Below are 25,823 nucleotides of genomic sequence, written 5' to 3'. Positions count from 1 at the left end.
CTAAAGTACCCATCTCATGAATGAGCTCTGGGGTCTAATGCTCACCCTGGTGACTGTAGTTAACAATAACATATTGTACATCTGAAACTGGCTAAGGGTAGATCTTAAGTGTTCTCACTGCACACACAAACGGCACCCATGTGAGGTGATGGACATGTTAATTGCCTTGACTATGGCCATTACTTCAGTGCAAACATACATCCAAACACCACGTGGTACACCGTAAATACAGACGATAGTTACCCATTCATTATAACTCAATAAACATGGGGAAAATTGTTTTTAACTTTTTTTTTTTTTGAGACAGAGTCTCGCCCTGTCCCCCAGGCTGGAGCATAGTGGCGCAATCTCAGCTCACTGCAACCTCCACCTCCTGGGTTCACACCATTCTCCTGCCTCAGCCTCCTGAGTAGCTGGGACTACAGACACCCACCACCATGCCCGGCTAATTTTTTTTTTTTTTTTTTGTATTTTTAGTAGAGACAGGGTTTCACCATGTTAGCCAGGATGGTCTCGATCTCCTGACCTCGTGATCCACATGCCTCAGCCTCCCAAAGTGCTGGGATTACAGGCGTGAGCCACCGTGCCTGGCCCGTTTGTAATTTTTAAAAAATTTTAAAAAAAACAAACAAAGTACTCATCTCAGCCTGAAGGCCAGTATAATATTGAATAGGGATATTACAGAAGGCAGGATCACCAAACCTGAACATCACCATTACTATTTAATCATGTCCGGGAGATGCTGGGCAATCCACTCAGGGGACGAGATGAGAAGCACAAAAATTGACAGGAAAGAAAACCATGATTATCTGCAGATTTGTTCATGCAATCATGTAATTAGGTAACATGAACTTTGGTTCATAAGAAAAGGTACACTAGCAAGAGTGTCCAGGGAAGCTCTTACCAAGGACAGCAGTGAAACGAGACCAACAGCCCCAGTAATTAAAGTAGCAGGTGCCGGAAAATGGAGGGCAAGCAGAAATGAGACAGAACAGGGAGTCCAGAAACAGACTCAAATATGTATGAAAATTCAATCTATTTTAATGGTGACAACTGCTGATGGGTGTAGTGAGCAGGGATTTTTTTTTTTGAGACAGAGTCTTGCTCTGTCGCCCAAGCTGGAGTGCAGTGGCGCAATCTCGACTCACTGCAACCTCTGCTTCCCGGGTTCAAGTGATTCTCCTGCCTCAGCCTCCTGAGTAGCTGGGACTATAGGCGCCTGCCACCACGCCCAGCTAATTTTTTGTATTTTTAGTAGAGACAGGATTTCACCATGTTAGCCAAGGTGGTCTCAATCTCCTGACCTTGTGATCCACCCACCTCAGCCTCCCAAAGTGCTGGGATTACAGGCTTGAGCCACCGCGCCCAGCCAACATGGAGATTTTAATAAACGGTGTTAGGATCTCCAGGTCAGAAAAAAAAACTTGTATCCATACTTGACACCATACAACAAAATCAATCCAAGTGGGTCAAAAGTTTAAATGGAAATAAAATACTAGGAAAAAAATGGGTGAATTCCTTTGTAACCTCAGAATAGGAAGACCTTTTCAACTACGACTCAAAATCCAGAAGCCCCCAAATACTGAGATTCAACTACATAAGTGGCAAAAAAAAAAAAAGGAAAGTCAAGACTGACGATCTGATAAAAAATACTTTCAACTCAAATCACTACAGCTAAACTCCCTAATTTATGAAACGCGCCTAGAAAACATTAAAAGATTAGCAACCCAGCTAAAATATGGGCAAACAAAGATAAAAGCATAAATGAGAAGCAGTTCAATCTCACGCATGAGATGCAAGTGACAAAAGTCTGCACTGAGAGAGCAGCTCACCATTCTCAGGTTGGAGCAACCACCAGACAAGGACATCAGCCTCTCCCATCAGACACCTCTGCAGGGAGCCGCTCCCATGATCACATGTCTCACAGAGCGAGTGTGTGAGTACCTGAAGAATACTGTCAAAAAGCCTTTATTCTTTCACTCAGCCTCTGGAAATGTGAAATCCATCCACCAGTACACACGCTGAAGGGCATGTATACTAGGTTATTAATTGCACCATTGCAATAGTGCCCATCAGCAGAGATGGGTGAATACAGTGTAGCCACTGCCCACTGTGCAAGAGAATAAGGATGCTGCTTCTTCACGGATGTGGAGTAGTCCCCAAGACAGAGCAAGGGGAGAAGTGTGCAGACGCTATTTACCATGTGCTACCTTTTGTACAAAACAGGAGGAAAGTGTGAACGTGTGTGTCAGCTGGCACGTGGCAAGGCCCTCTTGGGGGACGCACCAGGTCCTGGCGGAAGGACCAGTGCAGAGCAAGAATCCTCAAGCCGTTTCTTCTTTATTATTTTGATTTCTTAACCACAAAACTGTATACTACTTATTACAAACCCAAAAAAGAAAGAAGGAAAACAGGGAAGAAAGGAAAAAGAAAAGAACCCAGGCTGACTCACAGGGGGAGAAGGGGCTGGAGATGCTAACGGGGAATTACGTCCCAATGCAATGCTAAGGAGTCTGGACTCGAGGTACAGGCACTGGGGGGCTGATGGATTCTTGGCAGGAAAAGAACACAGTCCCAACGTCTGCCTGTCAAGTGAGTGAGAAATAGTCTGCAGTGCTGAGAAGACAGAGCTGTTTAAAAATAAATGTTTTAAATGTGCACCTGTTGTATGAAATGGAGTGCAAAATTAAAGACATTTTTAAAAGCACACAATGAGAGGACGTCAACGAATCTATTTGTTGGGCTGAATCCTTCCCCAGCATCCCTGGAGCAGCCGTGAGCCACACAGGGCACTAAGCCCTGGGGCAAGGGAGGTGGCAGGACAGACTGACCCACGGATGGACGTGCAGAGAAGCAGCCTGCCCCATGCACTTGAAGGAGAAAAAGGCAACGCATATTTGCCACAAATGTTTACCAGCAGCCCATCCTCCCACACTAAGGCATTTTTAAATTATTGAGTAAACTCATTCTCAACTCAATGATCAAAGATCACATTTGTCCCCGAGAAGAAAGGTGCCAGCTGCATCAAACATAACAGGTAACTTTGAAAAATGCCTGCAGCTGAGACATCATGACGGCCACACATCTCTCTGAAAGCTTTTTGTTTTGCCAGGTGAGGTGAGTGATAATGTTCTGTTCTGGGTTTGTCATATACACAAAAAATCACACAAAGACACACACACATAAACACAGACAAACACACAATCACACACAGACACATCCCATACATACAGACGCAGATACACCACAGACACACACACAATCACACACAGACACATCCCATACATACAGACACAGATACACCACACACACACACAATCACACAGACATACCTCATACATACAGACACAGAGATACACCACAGTCACACACACAATCACACACAGACACACCCCATACATACACAGAGATACACCACACACACACACAATCACACACAGACACACCCCGTACATAGACACAGAGATACACCACAGACACACACACACAATCACACACAGACACACCCCGTACATAGACACAGAGATACACCACAGACACACACACACAATCACACACAGACACACCCCATACAGACACAGAGATACACCACAGACACATCACACACAGACACACCCCATACATACAGACACAGAAATACACCACGGACACACACACAATCACACACAGACACACCCCATACAGACACAGAGATACACCACAGACACACACACACAATCACACACAGATACACCCCATACATAGACACACAGATACGCCACAGACACACACAGAATCACACAGACACACCCCATACATACAGACACAGAGATACACTACAGACACACACACACAGTCACACACAGACACACCCCATACATACAGACACAGAGATACACCACAGACACACACACAATCACACACAGACACACCCCATACATAGAGACACAGAAATACACCACAGACACACACACAATCACACACAGACACACCCCATACATACAGACACAGAGATACACCGCAGACACACACACAATCACAGACACACCTCATACATACAGACACAGAGATACACCACAGACACACACACAATCACACAGTCACACCCCATACAGACACAGAGATACACCACAGACATACACACAATCACACACAGACACACCCCATACATACACAGAGATACACCACAGACACACACACAATCACACAGACACACCCCATACATACAGACACACAGATACACCACAGACACACACACAATCATACTCAGACACACCCCATACATACAGACACAGAGATACACCACAGACACACACACAATCACACACAGACACACCCCATACATACAGACAGAGATACACCACAGACACACACACAATCACACACAGACACACCCCATACATACAGACACAGAGATACACCACAGACACACACACAGACATGTGACACACACACAGCCACACAAGAGACAAAGACACAAGCCATTTATATAAAAAAAGAAGGATATAAAATATATATGGGGTTATTTATTAGGTGACTTCCAGCAAGTAAATAAAAAAGAAATGACAGAAGGAGGACATTTGCAACTCTTAAGAATAAACTGGCCAGGCATGGTGGCTCACACCTGTAATCTCAGCACTTTGGGAGGCCAAGGCGGGTGAATCACCTGAGGTCAGGAGTTCGAGACCAGCCTGGCCAACATGGTGAAACCCCGTCTCTACTAAAAATACAAAAATTAGCCGGGTGTGGTGGCGTGTGCTTGTAATCCCAGCTACTTGGGAGGCTGAGGCAGGAGAATTGCTTGAACCCAGGAGGCAGTGGTTGCAAGTGAGCCCAGATTGCACCACTGCACTCCAGCCTGGGTGACAGAGAGAGGCTCTATCTCAAAAAAAAAAAAAAAAAAAGAATAAATTAATAGATTTAAGCAACAATGACCCCTGGCTGCCAATGTCCCCGGACACTCACACCCAGACATTACCCACTCCTGAGATGGAGAGCACCACTCTGAAATTGCCTGACGAGAAAGGTGCCCTCCTGGAGCTGGTTCAGGTTCTGAATAAACTAAACACAGGGGACAGGGACACATGTTAACTGACACTCTGAGGATGTGACTGCTGCGCCCGGGGATGGGAAACTTCACAGAACAAGGGACTTGGGCCACGTGCACGGCCACCTCCCCAGCCACGTGAATCTTGGTGAGGGTGGGGTAGAACTTACTCAATGAAGACATTGTTTTTTCTTTTTAAAAAGAATTCAAAGTTCATCTCATTCCCATTCTTGGCCGATTGGCCACTTAGCCTGCATGTAGCCTTTTTCTTCTCTGCTGCTAAACAGAACCTCTTTTCCTTGAGGTACCTGAAGTCTAAGTTCTGATGACACAGCTCAGTAATGTTGAGGGAAAACCCAGTAATCAAAGATCACATTTGTTCCTAGAAGGAAAGAAGTCGGAAGAGAGGAAGACGGAAGAAATCGTTGCTCGGCGCATCCGCGTGAGGTCCTGGGTATTCGGTGAGGAAAGGCTGGCGCAGGCCCGCCGCGCACTCGGCCTCGGGGAAGGAGATAAAGACAGAAGCGGGTGCTGGGCCCATTGCTGAGACAACCTGAGAGGACGCCTGCAGCCTGGGTGACCACGGCAGGGGCCTGGGTGAGGCCCGGGGCTCAGGTCTCTGGAAGTGAGGGAGGGTTTCAGAGGAGCATGGTGGGCGGGCCATTCCCAGAGGAGCCTGCAGCAGAAAGGATCCGGGGATCACGGCCAACACGGCGGCCACGCTGGGAGAGAAGAACCTGGTGGGCGCACAGGACGAGCGGCTGGGCCGAGCAGACACGAGGCAGGAGAGTGTCTGGGTCTACACCCTGCATGGATGGTGCTGGGCGGAGCTGCAGACAGACCCCGGGACCCAAGGCTACATGTGTAGACACAGGGGTCGGCCAGCCAGACCCATCCTGGCCGTGGGACATTGCAAACGGGCTCCCTCAGGCCATCACCTCTGACCAGACCCAGCTTCTGGGTCTTCTGGAGTCACTGACCTGGTATGGAAAATAAAGCTGGGCCTAGGCTCCTGAGGGGGCTTTGGCATTCGCCACCCACTGCCAGGACAAGCTCCCGAAGACCCGCAGGGGTTCAACACCAGCTCCATCACCATGCATGCACCAGCTGACGCCGGGGAGCGGCCAGGTCCCAGGGCAGGGGCGAGAGAGTCAGCCCCACCCCCGCCCCGCCCCCCTCCACCCCCCAAATTCTGGGAAAGTGCTGGGCCCCCTGGCCTGCGTTTTGGCTGCGGCTTTATTTACGCGCAGCTGTTTCTCCAAGGTGCCTCCAGCAGAACTTCAGACGAATTCTCCCACGAAATATTTTCCCCTTGAAAAGTGTTAGGTAATTAACACCCCCAGGTCACCTGCGGCACAGTCCCGGCGAGACAGCCACCAGGAAGGTGAAGGCGAGAAGAGCTCTCCACTAGCGTCAGCAGCAAACCAGGGGACCGGGGGGCAGGAAGCCCGAGCCCCCTTCGTGCCTGTTTTCAGTCTAATTTCCTGTTCTAAGAAGCATTTATTCTGACAGAGATAGGAAGGTTTCCTCATGCAGAAAAACAAAAAGAACAACAAATGGCGCATGTATGATTAAAAACATTTATATTTAGGTGCATATCTTAAGTGTTTTACAAAACTGCACATATTTGGTGTTTACAAAATTGAAGACTGTGTATCATTTTTATAGCTGGCAATTTCACTTATTATAATGTAAGATGTGCCCGGGAGAATTATGATCTCAAGAACTAAATCATTTCCAAACCCCCACTGCTGTAATTTTGCTTCCCTGCAAGTGTTCATAATTATAAATAGCGGCTGTGATGATCACCTTTGTTCATGAATGTTTGTGACAATATTTTTATCATTTTCTTCGTTAAATTCTTAGAAGTGAACATTGCTGACGAAAACTAAAAATATTTGAAGACTTTTACTGACATCAATTGTTTTCCAGTATATCGATAAGGACTGGCATTCCTACCAGCAGGCTTGGAATTTTTGGCCATAAAAATGGAAAGAGAAAAAGACCTTGTGGTCAGCATTACATTTCCTTAAACTGAACAGGTCAGACTATTTCTGTGCAAGCTTTATATTCACTTTCTATGAACGTGTGCCTCCTTTTCACTCTGCTATGTAAGACAGATGCATAGATAAATATCTATCCTTTGTTGCAATTTTTTTCCAGGTTTTCATTTGCTGGTCAGTCTTCTTGGTGATTTCTCAGGAACAGTTTTAAAGTTCAGGTAGTAAAATCTCTTCATTTCCTGGCCAGGCACAGTGGCTCACGCCTGTAATCCCAGCACTTTGGGAGGCCAAGGCGGGCGGATCACTTGAGGTCAAGAGCTTGAGACCAGCCTGGACAACATGGTGAAACCCCGTCTCTACTAAAAATACAAAAATTAGCTGGGGTGTCGAAGTGCATGCCTGTAATCCCAGCTACTTGGGAGGCTGAGGCAGGAGAATCACTGGAACCCAGGAGGCGGAGGCCGCCAGGAGCTGAGATTGCACCACTGCACTCCATCCAGCCTGGGCAACAGAGCAAGACTCTGTCTCATAAAACAAACAACAGAGCAAGACTCTGTCTCATAAAACAAACAAAACAAAACAAAACAAAAAACCCTCTTCATTTCCTGTTTCCATCAGATCCTTCAAAGAGATTCATCCTCTTGGTTACTAGACTCTCCTCCAAATGCCACTGAGCACTACCTGCATTCAAGTTGACAGATCCACTGGCTGCGCACCCTCTGCGCTAGTGTAGGACCTCCCAAGTGCGCTCCTGATGAAGATGTTTGCACAGGACGCTGGGGTGAATGCTCAGGCCTGTCCCAAACCCCTGCAGACAGCCCCTTGGGATCAACGGCTTAGCCTGGCTTCAACCCATCCTGGGCGGGGAGGCCGGGTCTGTAGACACAGAGGTGAAGGATGTATTCACACTGCCGAGTGCCTCCCGAGACTGGCAGGACACCAGCTCACTGTGGACGAGATGCCGAGACCTCTGCTGGAATCACAAGCTAGGGATTAGACATCTGAGGAGAGGTTGGTTACAGGGGCTCCCTCGGGAACAGGCAGAACAGGCAGTGTTTTTGCCAGTCCTGGACTTAACCCAGAAGCGGACGAGGCAAGCGGGAGGGAGAGAATTTCTTTGCAGTGGGGACAGTTCAAACCAAGTGAATCCCCCTACCCAGATCATCCCCTCGGCAAAGCCGAGAGCAGCGTGGATAAACATAAGCATGGGCAGGGTGCGGTGGCTAACACCTGTAATACCAGTGCTTTGGGAGGCTGAGGCAGGCAGACCACGAGGTCAGGAGATCGAGACAATCCTGGCTAACATGGTGAAACCCCGTCTCTACTAAAAAGACAAAAATTAGCCAGTTGTGGTGGCATGCACCTGTAGTCCCAGCTACTTGGGAGGCTGAGGCAGGAGAATTGCTTGAACCCGGGAGGCGGAGGATGCAAGATCATGCCACTGCGCTCCACCCTGGGCACCAGAGTGAGACTCTGTCTCAAAAAACAAAACAAAACAAAACAAAAAACATGAGCCTGGTGTTTGTGTCTGACGCGCTGGTGACTAGTGATGCTTGCCTTTGATTCTGTCATGTCAAACACAGTTTCTTCAGAGGAGAAATCTGACTTTAATCATAGAGCACATATTGTAGAGCACTCAGGCAGAAACCCCTAACTTTCTGATAAAACACTCACAGAATCGTGTGTGCTCCAGGGCGTGCAAAAGCGGCTCTGGCTCTGAGAAGGGGCTCTTGGGAGAGAAGCTGCCTGCTGTCTTCAGACACCTTCCGTTCACCTGAGGAGTCTCTTCAGCAGCTTAGAACAGTTATACCTGGTTTCAGGTAATACGCCACATCCATTTTAATTAAAAGATGAAAAATACTCCAGCCAATTCCATTCAGAACAGTCCATTTAGGCACCCTTGAATCAGAGGGCGCTCGGGAGACCAGAGGACCCCTGTGCAAGCTGGGGCGGTGGTTCACCCCATCCCCCTAACACGGGAGCCCTGGTGAGTCAGAGCACCTGTGCCCCCATGCCATCATCTGACCTGGCCTTGGGAAGCTGCCCACACCCTTGGCATCGGACACGAGCAGATACCAGCCATGCGTCCAACATTAACCAGTAACACAACTCGTTCCCAAATGTCTGGAGGTTCATATGCACTGAACATATGTCTTAAAAAAATTAGGAATTCCTGCCAGCTTCCTGAGTAATACACAAAGTCCAAGTAGAAAGATGCTGAGGAATCAGGAAAGGTTGAAAACAAGAAGTTAATCATTGACAGCCACACTGTAAGTACCATTTCCACAAACAACATGTTCATCTTCAGAGGCCATCTCACTTGAGACTCAAAGAACTATAAAGAAAAGATGAGTGGAGGGAGCAGTGGGCGCTCTTTCTCCCGACATGTGCCGTTCTTTAACACGGCATGCTGCTGAGATCGCCTTTTCTCAGAGCTGTTTTCTGCAACACTAAATGGCATGCAAGGAGAAAGCAATGAATCTCCCAAGAAAATCATGAGCTTTGAGAACTGCATGAAGAACCAGGAAGTTTCAAGTCCAGAGTCTACCAAATTATTAAAGAACATTTTCTGTGGGCCAAGAGAAACCAGCCCATCAGCATACAACAGCTAGCGCCCAACCACAGAAGAAGCCTGAAGACGTGAAGAAACACATCTTCCCCCATCAGATTCGTGAATGCACAACTACAGCCCCTGCAAAGGCCACAGTTGCCAGGATTCAGCCATTCTCCACCAAGCCGCGACTATGACCCATGCTGGAAACACCGAGGATTCTCCACCAAGCCGCAATTAAGACCCATGCCACAAACACCGGGGATTCTCCACCAAGCCGCGACTATGATCCACGCCACAAACACCGAGGATTCTCCACCAAGCCGCGACTATGATCCACGCCACAAACACCGGGGATTCTCCACCAAGCCGCGACTATGATCCACGCCACAAACACCGGGGATTCTCCACCAAGCCGCGACTATGATCCTTGCCACAAACACCAGGGATTCTCCACCAAGCCGCGACTATGATCCTTGCCACAAACACCGGGGATTCTCCACCAAGCCGCGACTATGATCCTTGCCACAAACACCGGGGATTCTCCACCAAGCCGCGACTATGATCCTTGCCACAAACACTGTGGATAGCCAAAGAGCCAATTTCCTTCCAAGTATCTGTTTCCTGTGGTCATTTTCCCCTTCCCCAAAGTACATTTTCAGCTCCAGCTAATTGTTTCTGCAAACCCCTTTGTGAGACTCATATCTGAATGCTGCAGCCCCATCACTTCTCAAGGCTAGGGCAAGTCTTGGTCCTTCCCGAAGTGCTTCCCAACCCTTCCACATGCCCCCAGGTGGAGACGAGGTCCCCCCTCAGAATCCTGTGTAATCTTCTACCATAAAGCATGGAAGTATTAGGTCCAGCCATGGAATCATCCATGCTCCACGGCTTCTGACATAGAAACAGCAACATTGCGACTCCACCCAAGGCGGCAAACGTGTCTGTTTCCGTGCTGCTCTTCTTCACCCTAAGCCCAAGTCAGGGATTGTCTTCCACTTGTCCTTTTATCCTCAAAGCTTTGCCCAGCACCTGAACAGTGTGATGCTCAAAGGTTTGCTGGGACGAAAATCACTGGTATCTTTAAAGACACCACTGACCAATGGGGATAGATGGAGTTTCTAACAGGAGGCCCCGCAAGCCACCCTAGAGCTAGAGGTGCTCGCCTGTGCCGGGGGCCCCTCACCTCTGCTGTACAAGGAAGTTGTGCGCGAATCCTCTTGCTCTCTCACCCTCAGTTCTAAGATGATAGCGGTCCTTCCGAAGAGGCTGAACAACATGTTCCCAGGCCTCTGCTCTCACCTGGCCCACCAGAGCCAGAATGCATTACGCACCACTGAAGAGCAAGACCACGCACTCACAGCAGAGCGGGCGCTGGTGTTTTGATAGGAAAGCACTGCCAGGGAGAGGAAAGCCTTGTCACAAGCTCCACACGCACCCCATGGAAATGCACCGTGTGTGTGTGTGTGTACATACGCGTGTGTGCATGTTCCTGTGGGCACCTGCCATTCTCAGTGAGACAGGCCCTGCAGAGGGTGAGTTCCAGAAGCCACAGGGAGCTGATGCTGGCCACGCCTTCCCCATTCACCTGCAAATCCTGCAACACAGCTGTGAGAGCTGACCTTTAGTGGAGTGAGTCAGCTTACAAAACGCTGCAGGCTCAGGCAGGAGCCCTGAGGAGGCCTGTCTGCAGTGTGTCCCCTCGGATTAGAGGCCCTTCCATAGCTGACTGTGAAACAGTTAATCGCAGAGTCACTGAAACAATGTGGCGGAACACTGTCACGGTAGCTGAAATGAAGAAGCCTGAAGGAAAGCAAGAGCAAACTGAGCAGCTTCCGAGCGAGCTGGAAAATAAACTCATCAATGTTTACCCAGCAGGGTCCAGGCCTCCTGTGACCTTCTCAAAGACCAGTGTCTGTTGACTGAGAACAGGGAAGTTGGACGGGACGCTGTTCATCGCCCAGCAGGAAAACAAAGGTAGAACCAGGGGGAATCACCTTCTTTCGTGGTTTCAAAATAAATACTTGCATGATGCGGCACTTCCACTTCTGGGGAGGCAACCCCAAGGCCTGCACAGGCATTTGCACACTGTGTTCATAGGAGCGTTATTCACAATAGCAGAGGCGGCTGTGACCCAAACGTCCGTGGATGAATGTGTGAAGAAACAAATGTGGTCCACCCACACCATGGAATATCACTCAGCCTTCAAAAGGAAGGAAACTGTGTCACACGGTACAACACAGATGAACCTCAGAACGTTATGCCCAGTGTAATAACCTCCAGTTACATGAGGTCCCTAGAGTTGTCAATTTCATAGAGAAAGAAAGTAGGATGGTGGGTGTCGGGCTGGGGGCAGGGGTGTTGGATACAGTGAGTTCCTCTTCAAAGGTTCCACTTGTTCAGCTCCCTCATCTTTGTCCTCTGTGCTCAAAGCCTGACTTCCTTGCCTCCTTGCCCCTAGTTACGGCAAACAACCTTCCTGCCCTTCCCAATCTCTAACCCACTTCCATTCCCAATCTGTAACAGCCCACATCTATTCCTTATTTGGTGCCTTTAGTTCTGAAACTGCTCTTCCCACCGCTGTAGCCCCCACCCCTGCTCCATTTGAAGTAGCCAATCAGGATCAGCTGAGACTGTGTGGTCTGACTCCAGCCAATGGGGACTGGACACAGTAGCAGGGACTGACTGCATTAGGGATAAAAACCCCTTTCCTCCTTTGTTTGGTGTGCTCTTGCAGCCACCAGAAGAGCAAGCAACACCCTTCTGCAGAAGTAAATTTGCCTTGTTGAGAAAGCCTTTATTTAAGTGCTCATTTTCTTTGCAACTCCGAGTTCTTATTTCCAACAGGGGGAATGGGAGTGGGTGTTTAATGGGGACAGAGTTTCAGAGAAGATGAGAAAGTTCTGAAGATGGATGCTGGTGATGGTTGTACAACAGTGTGAGTATATTTAATACCAGGGAACTCTACACTTAACAGTAGTTAAAATGGTAAATTTCATGGGTATCTATTTTATGACCAAAAAAACTATTACTGATTTCAAAATTGTTCTGATACAAACAGGTTTCATCACCACCAATGGTCTCCAGCCAGCTGGGCTAGGACATTGCCAAGGCCCCAGGTCACCTGGAGACAGAGCAGGTGTGGTGCAGGCAGGGCCTGAGAGCCGAGTGCGGTTCTCCCGCAGGCCACAGTCCACACCGTGCGCTTCTCTTTCCACAGAGCAGACGAGGCAAGGACAGCCAGAAAGGCTTCACCGCTCAGAACTCTAAGCAGATTATCTTCCAATCCCCTGGAGTCCAGGGTTGGAGGGAAGCTGCCTAAAGGGCTTTCTTGGTAAAGCCAGCCCTGGGCCTCCAGGAATCAGGGATCAGAGAGGTTTTGCGAGTTAGGGGAGGAAGAAGTCAGATGTGACATTATTAAGAGCCACGGCTTGCTGAGTGGGTGCTCTGACCAGACACACGTCTGGGCTCCTCACAGCAGCTGCCTGGATGCTACTACTGCTGCCCACGGTGCAGAGGCTTCTCGACCTGCCCAAGCTTGTGGGGACGGAAGGGGCAGGAACAAAGCCAGAGCGTGGGCCCAGGCTCTGCTTTACGGCCGGTGCACGGTGGACCCTGACACGCTCCTGAGCCTGGGACAGCTCGGTACATTGAGAAATAATAGGAGCACTTGGGTCAGTTGTGAGGGTTCCCTAACCCTAGTCCTAAATCTGCCTTACCCCAAACGCTACCCCTACCCCTAATACCTACCCCTACCCCAGTCCTAACCCCTAACCCTAACCTTAACCTCTAACCCTAACCCTAGTCCTAAATCTGCCTTACCCCAAACGCTACCCCTACCCCTAACACCTACCCCTACCCCAGTCCTAATCCCTAACCCTAACCTTAACCTCTAACCCTAACCCTAGTCCTAAATCTGCCTTACCCCAAACACTACCCCTACCCCTAACACCTACCCCTACCCCAGTCCTAACCCCTAACCTTAACCTCTAACCCTAACCCTAACCCTAACCGCAGCCAGCTCCCTCAGTCACCAGAGCTGATCCACACGAGACTTGGGCGCTCAGGGAAAGGCACCAGTGCCGAGGTTCTGAGCGGCCACGGGCAGTTAATTCACAGCCAAGCTGAGTGTGGGAAGACTCAGCAACCTTCCAGTTGCAGAGGTCAGGGCAGCCAGCTGTCTTCACGCTCTAAGTAGCCCCTCACTCCCGCCCTCTTCTGAAGCCCCCTGCACAACAGCTAAGCTGTGTGCAGCACTGTCCTGACAGCCCTGCTTCACTCTTGTAGGAAGTAGCTGTCTCCTTGCTCACAGGGTTTCTCAGGGCGCACATCCCAGAGAAGCAGGCGGTGTGCCAGGGAATAATGACAGCACCTAGTTCTCAGTCCGGGAGAGGTCCCAAGAGACTCAGTCTTCAGCCTCTCATTCGTGACAGTCACTGACAAGGGAAGTGACGGAAATCAAATTCTTAATCCCGCAAAACTAAGCACATACTCTGACTGGGGTGACCACACCGAAACGCAGCCCCCCAGCCAGCCAGCTCTAAACCAACAGCCTGCGTTTCCAAGTGCAAGAGTCTATACAAGTTGTGGCCCAGAACCACTGGGCCAGGGAACAACAGACACGCGGCAGTCACCAGGTGGAATCTCTTTCTACAGCAGCAGACACACAGAGCTGAGCTCTGAAGACAGGGCCAGGGCGGTTCTCACCTGAAGACACGAAACAGGAGGGAATCCCCGGGCACCAGCCCTCAGGGCAGCGGCCGTGGGATGGGGACAGGATGGACTCAGAACGCGAAAGTCTCAGAATGATGCCTTGACCCAGCAACTCCCAAGACTCCACTAATCAGCACAAATGCCAGCTCAGGACAAGGCCCAGAAAAGCACCAGATTTAGAGCAGGCAGCAGAATTATTAAAATCCCTTCTCAGCTCAGTGGCCACCCTATCGGTGCTGGAAGCCTGCACGTCCTGTCCAGCCAGAGGATGGATTTTGCAATGCCAGTCCAGCACCCGGCCATCAAATCCACGCCTGCCCTTGGTGGTGAGTGCCCACACTGGCTTTGTCTAGTGAAAACTTGACTTTGGAATCAATTTGGGAAGAAATGGCAACAAATAATTAAATGCAAGCAAAACTAGGCACAGAGAACTCAGCCCCTTGCTCAGTTTAGAAAATACATGCAGAACATTCAGACGGGCAGGGGCTGGAGAGAGAAGCATTGCCTGGCCTGGATCAGGAGGTCAGGCTGAGCTTGGAGAGGCCACTCACACCCAAGGCCTGCCCAGCTCTCACCTCGGGGTGCAGCCAATTCCAGACGCCCAGGCAGGGGCACTGGTCTGGAGACCAGCTGAGGCTTTGCCACTTTAATATGAAAACATACAAATTCAGACAATAGCTCTTTTGTTTCTAAAGAATGAAGCAAAGCCTACAAATTGTTCCCTTCAGGTATACTGTGCTTTATTTGGAACCCAAAGAAACATTTCTCATGATCTCTAACCGGAGCCAAACTCATTTTAAAATAGTCACTTAGATAACCAATGCCAAGTCAAATAAATGACCACACATCTTGAGACAAGTCGTCCCAACTTGGACCTGGGCAGGTAAAAGCCACGTGAACCCATTCAAAGCCCCTCCCACAGCCTGCTACCTGGGGGGTCATGCATTCCCAGGATCTAAACCTTGTCAATCTCTAAAAGGACCAGAATAGCAAAGAACAGCACAGGTCTGATCAGCAGTGAGATCCGCAAAATCAAATGACGCCGCAGCACCAGGCGCCTACCTGTGGCCGTGGCCGTCGCCTCCGGTGTGTCTTGAACAAGCCTGATGACGTCAGACACATCAATTTGGTGATCCGTTTCCTCCTTTTTGGCCTCATTGGGCCGTTGTGGGGAAGAATAACTGTTGCTTCCAGGTCTCTTGCACAGGATAAATCTCCAACAGTCAAACATGAGGCTGCAGAAAGAAGATTTTAAAGCACAATGAGGTCATGCTACAGAAAGACTTAAGAACTGTTGCTTTGAACAAAACCAAAATAACTAGTTACAACCCTCAGTGGTATTTATTCTGCAATGAAGATAGTATGTTTGAAACTAAATTCATTCTTCTCCAGTCAATTTCTACTGTATCAGGGTTCACTTACACAAGGAACCTTCTTCTATAACTCTGATACAGAATAAAGGGTTGCAGGAGCAAAACATATTATTGACTTCTGCTGCTGAAGAAAAGAAAAACAACCACCAAGTTTTCCCCTTGACATTTAAACTCCTGTTTCAAAGACGTAGAAGTCCCTAGTTCTCCAGGTTTCAGTATCTAATTCACCGAACTGGCAAACTTTCAAAATCAGTGCTGATTGCTTATTCACATTACCTAAAACATTTCTAAATCCCCTAAGTAGAGAATGTCCTCCGAGTTCCAGAAACTTTAAAGGATAATTCCTCACTGAAAATTTGGCAAAGAAACTTACACGAAGTTTTTGGGAAGAATCTTAAATGTAAAGAGAAAACTAGTAGCTGCATTTCCAACCGAAGCCTCTGAGTCACTTGCCGGCAGCCCGTCTCCTCCCAGGTGGTGACCTGTGGTGCCTTTCCGTGCTGTCTTTCAGCACATCTATGGCTCACTGCTACTTCCCACTGTTGACGTCCCACCCGCAGGACCCCTCCCCTAGGAATAAAGACGGCAACAGTTTACTTAAATAAACTGTATTGTGGCTCACGCCTGTAATCACAGCACTTTGGGAGGCCGACGCCGGCGAATCACCCCAGGTCAGGATTTCAAGACCAGCCTGGCCAACATGGCGAAACCCCGTCTCTACTAAAAATACAAAAATTAGCCGGGCGTGGTGGCAGGCACCTGTAATCCCAGTTACTCAGGAGGCTGAGGGACGAGAATCACTTGAACCCAGGAGGCGGAGGTTGCAGTGAGCTGAGATTGCACCACCGCACTCCAGCCTAGGCACAACAGTGAAACTCCGTCTCAAAAAAATAAAATAAAAAATAAACGGTATCCGTGGCTCCACCAGGGATGTCGCTTTCCACGCCACTGTTCACACTGCATCCTGTCGCCCAGTTCTGCTGCTGCCTTGGCCTCAGCTCCCTGGGGAGATCCCTCCTGCCCTGGTATTCCCCTGGGAAGGGGCCACCTGCCTCCCTCCAACCTGAAATCCCTGCTCCAGCCACTCGGAGGCCCCTGCTGGGACATCTCCCCCTTTCCTTGTCTTCAGCTAAACCCCATCCCCATCCCTTAGGTCAGACCTGCGGTGCTCAGACCACCCCACAGGTGGCGCTCTCAGGGCCGCTGCTCCCTCAGGTCAGACCTGCAGGTGCCCAGACCACCCCACAGGTGCTCTCAGGGCCGCTGCTGTCAGTCCCCAGGGAGCTTTGCAAACACCAATGCCCGGCCCTGGAGAGCAATGCCCGTCCTGAGAACCACTGCCCCACCACATGGAGCCCTGAAGGACGAAGCCTGCCCAGGACAGGGTGATACCCATCGCCAACCCACAGTCTAGGTCCCAAACACTCTGGGGACACCAGGGCCACACCCACGCCCCTCACAGCAGAGGCTGTGCTTCTCCATCCCTGCCTCTTGCCCCAACACACAAGCTCCACAGCCTTGACTCCCACTCCACAAACACACTCACCCCTCGGTGTTCATCAGGGCACGGGCCTTCGAGACCACCCCACAAACACTCACCCCTCGGTGTTCAACTCATCCCTTTGCTGCTAGTGTACAGAACTTGTTACACGTCCCAGCTCCTGTGTGGTTTTTCGTGCATGTCTTTTGCTCACGTGTGGCGTGTTCTCCGACTGACTTGTAGAGCCTGCCACGAGGCTGCCCGCGCGTCTCACTCCCACCCTCAGCGGCTAGCACTGGGACCCAGCTGTGCTCACCACCTTGTCCAGGCACCTGCTTCATCTCTGCAGAAAGGTCCGGGAGGGGCACAGACCTGAGGACAACCCAGCGCAGGTCTAAAGGCTTATTTTCTGATTGCTTAAATCTAATTTCAATGATTAAAAAGTAGGAAGAAAAATGTCCCTGGTTAAAAAAAAACAAAAGCAAAATGCTATTTTGTCCTTTTTCTCTTCCAAATTCTGCTCAGAGAATTTCAAACATGAGCAGGCTGATCGTGATCTGAAACCTCCAAAAGGGAAAATGAAAGGCCAGGTGTGCGCAGTCACATTTATGCCCCTGGCTGCAATCGCGTCCCCAAGCTGGGCTCTGCAGACACCAGGCATGAGGGCCACGTCCTCCCCATCCTGAAACCAACCCAAGGGGCTGTTCTGCTGTTTCTCTCTACTATGAGGCAAGACTCTGCAAGCATTCCTAACCACTTGATCTCAAGGTACGGTGGAAAAGATCCAGGTGAGGGACCTTCACTTTTACCCAGTGAAGGCTGCAGATGGCACGCGCGGCCCGTCACACTGACATGGTGGAGAAAGGGATGCAGCGATCCCTCCCTCCACAGGGCAGGTCCAGGCCGTCCTCTGCCGCAGCAGGCGCCAGTCAGCTCCGGGGTCCTGAGGACCCCTGGGTGTTGTGTGAGGACACCTGGGGCCAGGAGTCTTGGGGCAGGTGTGGCCCCTGCTTAGAGGTTCCTCCTTCCTCTAGGATCTCACTCCTCCAGCTGCTTCGGACAACAGCTCTCACGTGGTGAAGGACATCAGAGTTAACCCCAAGCTACGTGGGTAGAGAGAGTCTGGAAACTGCTGTTTCTCCAGCAGTGGGTTTTCCTGAGGGCAAGAAAACAGACTTTCCCGCCCTGAGAGGATGGATGACGAAGCCAGATGCGGTGCTGTTCACGTCTGTTCTCTTCAAAATCCCAAGACTGGCCTGACCACAGGGCACCCAACAGGCGCCACCGCCCTTGGAGCTTCTGCTTTCCCCTGGGCAAAGCCTTGAGAAGCCGTCAGCAGTGAAGGCTGAAGGCTGGAGCGAGAGCCGGGCCCCCTGGGCTTTGTGGTCCTGGGCTGAGCGAGGCGCCTCGCACACACACACAGAATTAAATCCGTCTACAGATGCAGACATGGTCACAGGCGGCTAGAACTCGGCCCAGCAGCACGGAAGCGCCAAGTCAGCACGGCTTTGTGACTCGTTTGCTCGGTCCTCGTTTATGATGCACCTACTGTGTTTGCTGCAGGTGCTGAGGACACAAACGTCAGGGAAGCTCCTATCCCCGAGGAGCTCGGATCCCAGCGAGAGCCAGCTTCTGCGCAGGTTCAGCAGCCACCACCAAGCGGGGGCAGACCTGGCATGGGGGGAGGGGGCCCTGCCCGGTGCTCCCCGGGAGGGGGCACAGGGTGGGGTGGTGGTGGGTGCAGGGCCTGAAGCAGGTGTCGAGAAGTCAGGCAGAATAGGGGCAGAAGCTCAAGGCCAAGAGTGGCACCTGGGGCCTGAGAGCAGCTGACGCTGACCGGTAGGGAGGGATCCCGAGGAGGGAGGCGGGAAGCAGGGGTGTGATGGACAAGGAGAGTCTGGAGATGATGGCAGCTGGGGATTCAGGGACTTGGGGGGCAGGGAGGCCGTCTGGGCTTCTAGCCTGAGTAGCTGGTGAAGTGACACAGGCAGCCGAATAGCAAATGGAGGAGGGGAGGCGAGTGCTGACGGTCCCAGGGGTGGGAGCACTATGGGAGAGGGAAGGACGCTGGGGCAGGAGGAGCAGGACCTGCATGGCCGTGGGCATTACCCCTGCTGCTGCCACATCTGGCAGGATGGGCCTGAGGGAGGCTGTGAGTGGCTAGTGGTAAAAGGCTGGACCTGGACTCAGTTCCAGCACCTGCCGAGTTCGGTTCACGGGGATGGTTCCTTTACTCAGCAGCAGTGTGGGCAGCCTCCTCTGCACACAAGTTCCAAGCAGACAAAACAAACACGCGCCCACCTCACGCCCCGCACCCAGCTTGGGTAGAGCGCAGAGAGGCTCAGAGGCCGTGGAGCACCTGTCCGTGCTGGGGGAAGCCACTGAGGACTCGGTGGACTTTACATCGGCCACACACGCAGGGGAAGCAGTGAGCTCGAGGTCACACAGTGTGTCCCAGGCACTGGGCACTAAAGATAGGAATAGGAAGGTCCCCGCCGCTGCCGCATGGCTTCCACTCACGACACCGTGTCGTCAACTGTAAATTGCCAGTATTAATAATAACGTGGAGCAGAGGTGGGGGCAGTGGCCCTAGGACAGGTGGAGCTGGGAGACCTTCCCTAAAGAGTGAAGGCTGCAAAGCCATGACCCGGGGCCGGGGCCGGGGCGGGGGCGGGGGCGGGGGCTGGGGCTGGGGCTGGACGGGCCACAGGGCACCTCCAGGGCTGTCTCTGCTGCTGCAGGGTGAGAGGTCAGCTGGGCCTTGGCATAGAGCGGGTGCCAGGCCGACACCCCTGACTGCAGCCCTCACTCCGGTCCCCACTGCCAGTCAGCACCGCCCTCAACACGGCTGCACCTGCCGTGTCTCTGCCTCACTCTAGTCTGCCCACCTGGACACAGAACTGGGCCTGTCCCCACAGGAGTCAGTCCTGCTTTCTTTCTGCCGTTTCTCTAATGAATGAAAAGTGAAGATGGTGACTGCGAAGAAAACACGGTTACCCTCTCCGGTCTCCACGGCATCACTTTCTCACTAGATTTGCTTTGATTTCCTTACATCATGATGGAAATGTCAGTAATGCTCTTCACTTTCTCAACAGGTGGGGCTGCATGGCCCCCAACAGTGACTTACATCCCACATTTCATCCAGGACGTCCCACAGCTTCCCAGCTCTGGTTCCAATGGCCACTTGAGCCATCATTGTCCCTGCTGTGGAACCCCATGGGGACGACCTTTCAGGGCTCCGAGGAGATCCCAGGCATGGCTGGGGAGAAGTGGGCTTCCTGTGAACCCCGCAGACCCAGCTGGGGCGGCCCCGATGCTCCACTGAGTCCGGTTCATGCTGGGCTCCTGATCACCGCGTTCAAGATGGTGGCCCTCACAGATGTCCAAAAGCTTCTCGGTGGCCATACAGTGTCCCGTATCCTACCGCGGGCTGAAAGCTCGGAGAGGTTCACTTTAGGAAGCCAGGAGGGACCCTCATGGTGTAGCTTTCCCGAAGCGGGGGTTGCCATGAACAGACCATGTGAGCCAGAGGCCACCAAGGCCTCTGGACAAGACTTGAAATTCTCAAAGCACCACTGCTGCTTCCAGCTGGCCACACACTAAAGACTCTGCCACCCGCACTCCGAGCTGGGGCCCTGTGCTCCGCCGGCCTGGCCTCCTCTCAGGGTGGGCTCTCAGCCTGCATGGCCCCTGACCAGTGCCCTGCTGTCCCCTGAAGGACCCTCCACAGCGAATCCATTGATGACTCAAGTTGGAGCCTAGAAACACCACTGAGTACCTGCCGAAGACGCAGGGCCCTGTTCCCTCCGTGAGGCAGGAAGGTCTGTGGTGGGCCCAGGAACCTGCATTGGGATGCCAGGGGGCTCCCGTCACCAAGATGCAGCCCAGAGCCGTGCACCTGCCACATGAGAGTCTCACAGTGTCCTTGAGAGCCAGTGCAGACAGTGAAGCGGGGTGGGCTGAACAGAAAGGTGGGCTGCACCCAGAACCTTACAACTCCATCTTTCCGGTCACAGTGCTAACTGTGGCTGCTCCAGGAGCCTCCGAAAATGATCCCAAATCATGTCAACTGGTGACCAAAGGCTGCCAACCGGTGGTGTTCTTGGCCAGTCTATCTGCACCACTCATCTCCTCCATGCCCTCTGCCAATCCCAGGCCTTCTCCCACCACATTACAAATGCAAATTATGTGGCTGTAAAGACAGGGGGGCCTCTCTTCTGAAGTGACCTGGAGTCACCAAGAGGCTGCCTTTCCAAGACAAGTGTTCAGATTCCAGTCAAAGTCTTCCCTGGGGTCCTCGATGTGAGCAAGGGTGCATCTCCACAGCAGAGGTGACTGGGACCACCCATTCGGGGACCAGGTAAAGGGAAACCTCAGGAGGAGGCCTCGGGGGGGTGGTGAAGAGACCTGAATTCCAGAGAAGGACAGATGTGAAGCTGCACACAGCCCTTTCATCTTGCAGCAAATCCATCACCTTGGTGAGGTTGATGACTGTGCCCCTTCCCCTGGCTATGCCTGCAGGCCCTGATGTCAGCACAGTGATAGGGGAGGTGGCGCCACCGGGTCCCTGCCAAAGCCTGCAGGTTCCTAAGCCCACCTTCTAACAGTTGCAGACCCTTCACGGATTCCAGCAGTTTCCCACAATCTCAGGTTTCACAGCAATTCTGTGAGGCCCCCAGGGGAGGGGCCCCCCTCATTTCACAGACGTGTATGGGGTTCTTGGGGAAACCCAATGTGGAAGTTTGAGCCACGAACACCTGGGCCCCTGCACAGCCCGGTGAAATCGGGGACACTGGAACCCTGCACAGCCCGGTGAAATCGGGGACACCTGGACCCCTGCACAGTGTGGTGAAATCGGGGACACTGGGACCCCTGCACAGTCCGGTGAAATCGGGGACACCGGGATCCCTGCACAGCCCAGTGAAATCGGGGATGCTGGGCCCCTGCACAGCCTGGTGAAATCGGGGACACTGGGACCCCTGCACAGCCGGGTGAAGTTGGGACCTGGGAGGGCGGGGCCGGCCCCACAGGATGGGGAAGAGCTGAAGGAGAGTCCTGAGGGAGGCTTAAAACCCCGGTCTCCTGCCCACCTAGCTGCCAGCTCACCCCAGAGTCTTCACTGCCCCCCCGGGACTGAGGGCTCCACAGGCTCCCGGGGTTCTGTCCCCCCAGCTACCCACAGAGGCTGCAGAACTCAGGCAATGCCTGGGTGTGCACTCCGTTCTCACGACCAGCCCTGGACCCCTCGCTCCACAGTTTGCATGTTGGGAGCCCCGGAGGGCTAGAGGCTCCTCCTCAGTCCCAGCATCCAGTACCCACCTGGCCGTGTGGGTCTCCTGCCTGCCAGGGAGGGGACCACACCGACACTCTGCAGCCTGCAGCCCTGGGGACTGCACTTCTATTTTTGTGGCCAGCCGTGTCGGAACCCGTGGCCACACATCCTGGGGCCTCCTACAGCCATGCCGGCACATCCTGCCTGGGCGGCCCGGGCCACCTTAACCCCTTCAGGGTCCCGGCTCTGTGAGGGTCATGCGGGCCACGCCCCTGGGCGGGAGTTTCCAGGGAGTGAGCCTGCCTGGGCTCCAGAGCCCCCTCTGGCCCAGCCCTCCGGCAGCATCCTATATAAGGGTCTGAAGCCAGGCCAGGGGCCCACAGCTGGGAGAAGAGCCACAGAGGGCCCACGGCAACCAAGCCAGGTCAAAAGGAGCTCCTAGGAGGAGTCCGCCCAGCCCGCGCTCCACGGCCTTCCCGCTGTCTCTCTGGGGACCTGTGGCCAAGGGGACCCTGGCCTGGGACAAGCAGGCAGATGAAAGACGCAGGTGTGGGCCCGACCCCAGGCTACCCTCCCCTCCAGCACTGTCCCCAGCCACCAGGTGTGGGCCCGACCCCAGCGGGACCCCAGGCTACCCTTCCCTCCAGCCCTGTGCCTAGGCGCTGTCCTGGACACTGGGCCCCCATCGCTCTGGCAGGAAGGGGTGGGCAGAGCTCCTGGGGTGGCCCTACGAGGTGTCCAAGGGAACGTCGGCAGAAGCCCGTCCAGGGGGTGACACCTGCCGGGGTGTGAGGACCCCCGTGACAATGCGGAGGGTCCTGGGCGCCTGGACACTCGCGGGGGCTCCTCCACTGCCATTTCGAGCCCCCCAGGCGCCTCGAAGTTCCCAGCGCAGGACGCTGGGTAGGGGCCGCGGGGGCCGATCCCAGGCCGCCCTGCCCGCGAGCCGGGTCCCAGCGCCTGTCCCCAGCCAGGCTGAGGGGGGCGCGGGGGAGACGGCCCCGCTCCGGGAGCGACCGCGACGCGTCCTGCCCGGCTCCGCCCCGCGCCCCCTCCCGTCACCCCCGCGCCCCCTCCAGGCCCCCGCCCCGCGCGCACCTGCCGCCCGTGGTGCTGCCCTCGCACGTCCGCCGAGCTCCGCGCCCCGCAGGTGTCCGCGCGTCCTGACGCCTCCTCCCAGGGCTGCGCGGACACTGGGCGGGGAGGGCGAAGGGGCGGGGCGGGGCGGGGCGCGGGGAGGGCTGGACGGGGAGGGGCGGAGAGGGGCCCGGAGGCCGGGGCGGGGCGGGGGCCAGAGCCCAGAGCGGCGGGGGAAGGGCGGCGAGGCGGGGCCATGGGAAGAGCCTCCCCCTCTCCCCCTCTTCCCTTCTCCCCACCCTTTGCTCTCCTCACCCATCCCCCTCTTCCCACCCCTCCCCGCTGTGCCCGAGACGGGGGACGGCGCGACAGGGTAGGGGTGTGACGGGGGCGGGGGGTGCGGCTTGGGGCGGGCAGCGGGGCGGGGTCGTGCCTAAGGGGTGCAGTCCCTGCCACCTGGGGTCACCCTCGGCCCCTTCCAGAGGGGAGAGGGCTGGACAAGGGCACGGGTCGGAGGTCCTCTGGGGTCCAGGTCTCACTTCCTTGGGCTTACATGTAAAACGGGGTCCCACCTGCCCCCTGGATCCGAGCCAGCTGGCAGGGAAGTTCTGTCCACTCTGAAGCCCCACAGGGATCCAGCTGGGATCGCCCTAGTTGTACCCTTCCCTGCAGCTTCCCAGGAGAAAGCTGGGGCACGTGGGACAGGGCTGGGGCCACTGGAATGTGGCCCAGCTGAGCTGACCAGCTTGTGACATCAGATAAGTCACTAACAAACCCTTCTGGCCTGTGTTCTCATCTGTGCAGCCATCCCAGAGCTCCTGGGGTCCATGGGTTAGTGCACACAGAGCTCCCAGTGTACCAAAGAGCAGATTACCGGTTAACTAGGTTAGCAGTGGAAATCAGGGCTGCCCCTGACATGTATCAGAAGGGCAAGGGTTTCCCATGTTTAGGTCCTAGGGTAAAAAGGGACAAGAACCCACCTCACTCCTTGGTACTGGAGTGGGTACAGACCGCAGGTCTGTGGGTCACGGTACAGGACGCTGGCCTCTGCCAGCGCGGCCTCACTTTGGTACCTAACAGTGCGGCAGAAGTTGTTCGCAAAACAAACAAACAAAACAAAACAAAAAAACTATAAAAGACCCCACCATTTAATTCTTGTGTCTTCCAAGATTCAGTGGAAACTTATTGATAACTTAAAAACAAAGTAAAGTGGCATAAAAAGGTGAAATCCTGGAAGATGCGGACCCAGCTATGGACTTTAGCACTTGCAGTTGGAGCTTTAAAATGTCTCCATTTAGTGGGTAAAGGAGGAAACCTGTTTGAATGAAATGAAAACAAAGCTCTGGCAGGAGGGAGATAAACATTAACCAAGCAGGCAGCGGGAAGTACAGTCCCCCATGCTGTGCCCACCTGAGGTCAGAACACTGAGGACAGGCGTGTGATACACAGAGAGACTGAGGTCTGGGAGGAGGGTGCGTGGGCCGGGAGGAGGGTGCGTGGACCGTGCCTGGCTGCAGAATTTCTCCCGGGGGGAGCACGTGCGTTCAGGGACTGGATCCTTGCTCCTGCAAGCCTGCTCCCTGGAGCAGCAGCAGCATCGGTGACCGTGCAGGGACCCCGGGCCCACTCAGACCCGCAAGGAATGGCTCCACTGGGGAACCTGCCCTCCCCAGCGTGCGGAAGCCCTGCAGAGACCTGTGCAGGGGCAGGAGAGGGGTCCAGGGGCAGGAGAGGGGTCCAGGGGCAGGAGAGGGGTCCAGGGGCAGGAGAGGGGTGCAGGGGCAGGAGAGGGGTCCAGGGGCAGGAGAGGGGTGCAGGGGCAGGAGAGGGGTGCAGGGGCAGGAGAGGGGTCCAGGGGCAGGAGAGGGGTCCAGGGGCAGGAGAGGGGTGCAGGGGCAGGAGAGGGGTGCAGGGGCAGGAGAGGGGTGCAGGGGCAGGAGAGGGGTCCAGGGGCAGGAGAGGGGTGCAGGGGCAGGAGAGGGGTGCAGGGGCAGGAGAGGGGTGCAGGGGCAGGAGAGGGGTCCAGGGGCAGGAGAGGGGTGCAGGGGCAGGAGAGGGGTGCAGGGGCAGGAGAGGGGTCCAGGAAGGGCCAGAACCTGCCAGCATGGGTACGAAAGGGGGAGGCTGGGCTCAGGGAAGGAGGAGGGACGATTTGAGAGGGACAGGAAATTAAACCCAAGGGAACTCCCTCAACCCAGTAGCGTTTCTTCACATAATTAGCCACGGAGGCAGGAAGGGCTTGTCACTAGCAACGCGTTCAGGAGCTTTGAGAATCGGAGTGGAACAGGCTTTCCTTCTCAAAGGTGCCTCAGTTAAAAAGGTCAGAGTGGG

General features: G+C 53.6%; 1 protein-coding gene across 7 annotated transcripts in view; it reads right to left on the bottom strand.

Annotated features, from left to right (window-relative positions):
• The window catches only part of MCF2L (MCF.2 cell line derived transforming sequence like), a 209,501-nt gene extending 185,893 nt beyond the window's left edge, over positions 1-23,608 (bottom strand). For 2 of the 7 annotated variants that reach the window (XM_054529272.2, XM_054529273.2), the window contains exons 1-2: positions 22,463-22,924; positions 15,353-15,525 (exon numbers count right to left, since the gene is read on the bottom strand). In XM_054529272.2, the coding sequence (XP_054385247.2) occupies positions 15,353-15,525; positions 22,463-22,614 (325 nt within the window). In that variant the 5' untranslated portion in view covers positions 22,615-22,924. Of the gene's footprint in view, positions 1-15,352; positions 15,526-22,462; positions 22,925-23,513 lie in introns of those variants that run through there. The other 5 variants (XM_054529276.2, XM_054529274.2, XM_054529275.2 and 2 more) reach the window with 5 other exon arrangements.
• Positions 23,609-25,823: the final 2,215 nt, after the last annotated feature.

Source organism: Pongo abelii, chromosome 14 (assembly GCF_028885655.2).
Source record: "Pongo abelii isolate AG06213 chromosome 14, NHGRI_mPonAbe1-v2.0_pri, whole genome shotgun sequence".
In the NCBI taxonomy this organism is placed as follows: domain Eukaryota; kingdom Metazoa; phylum Chordata; class Mammalia; order Primates; family Hominidae; genus Pongo; species Pongo abelii.
The sequence above is the reverse complement of the archived record's forward strand: the minus strand, read 5'-3'. Positions and strand labels throughout refer to the sequence as shown.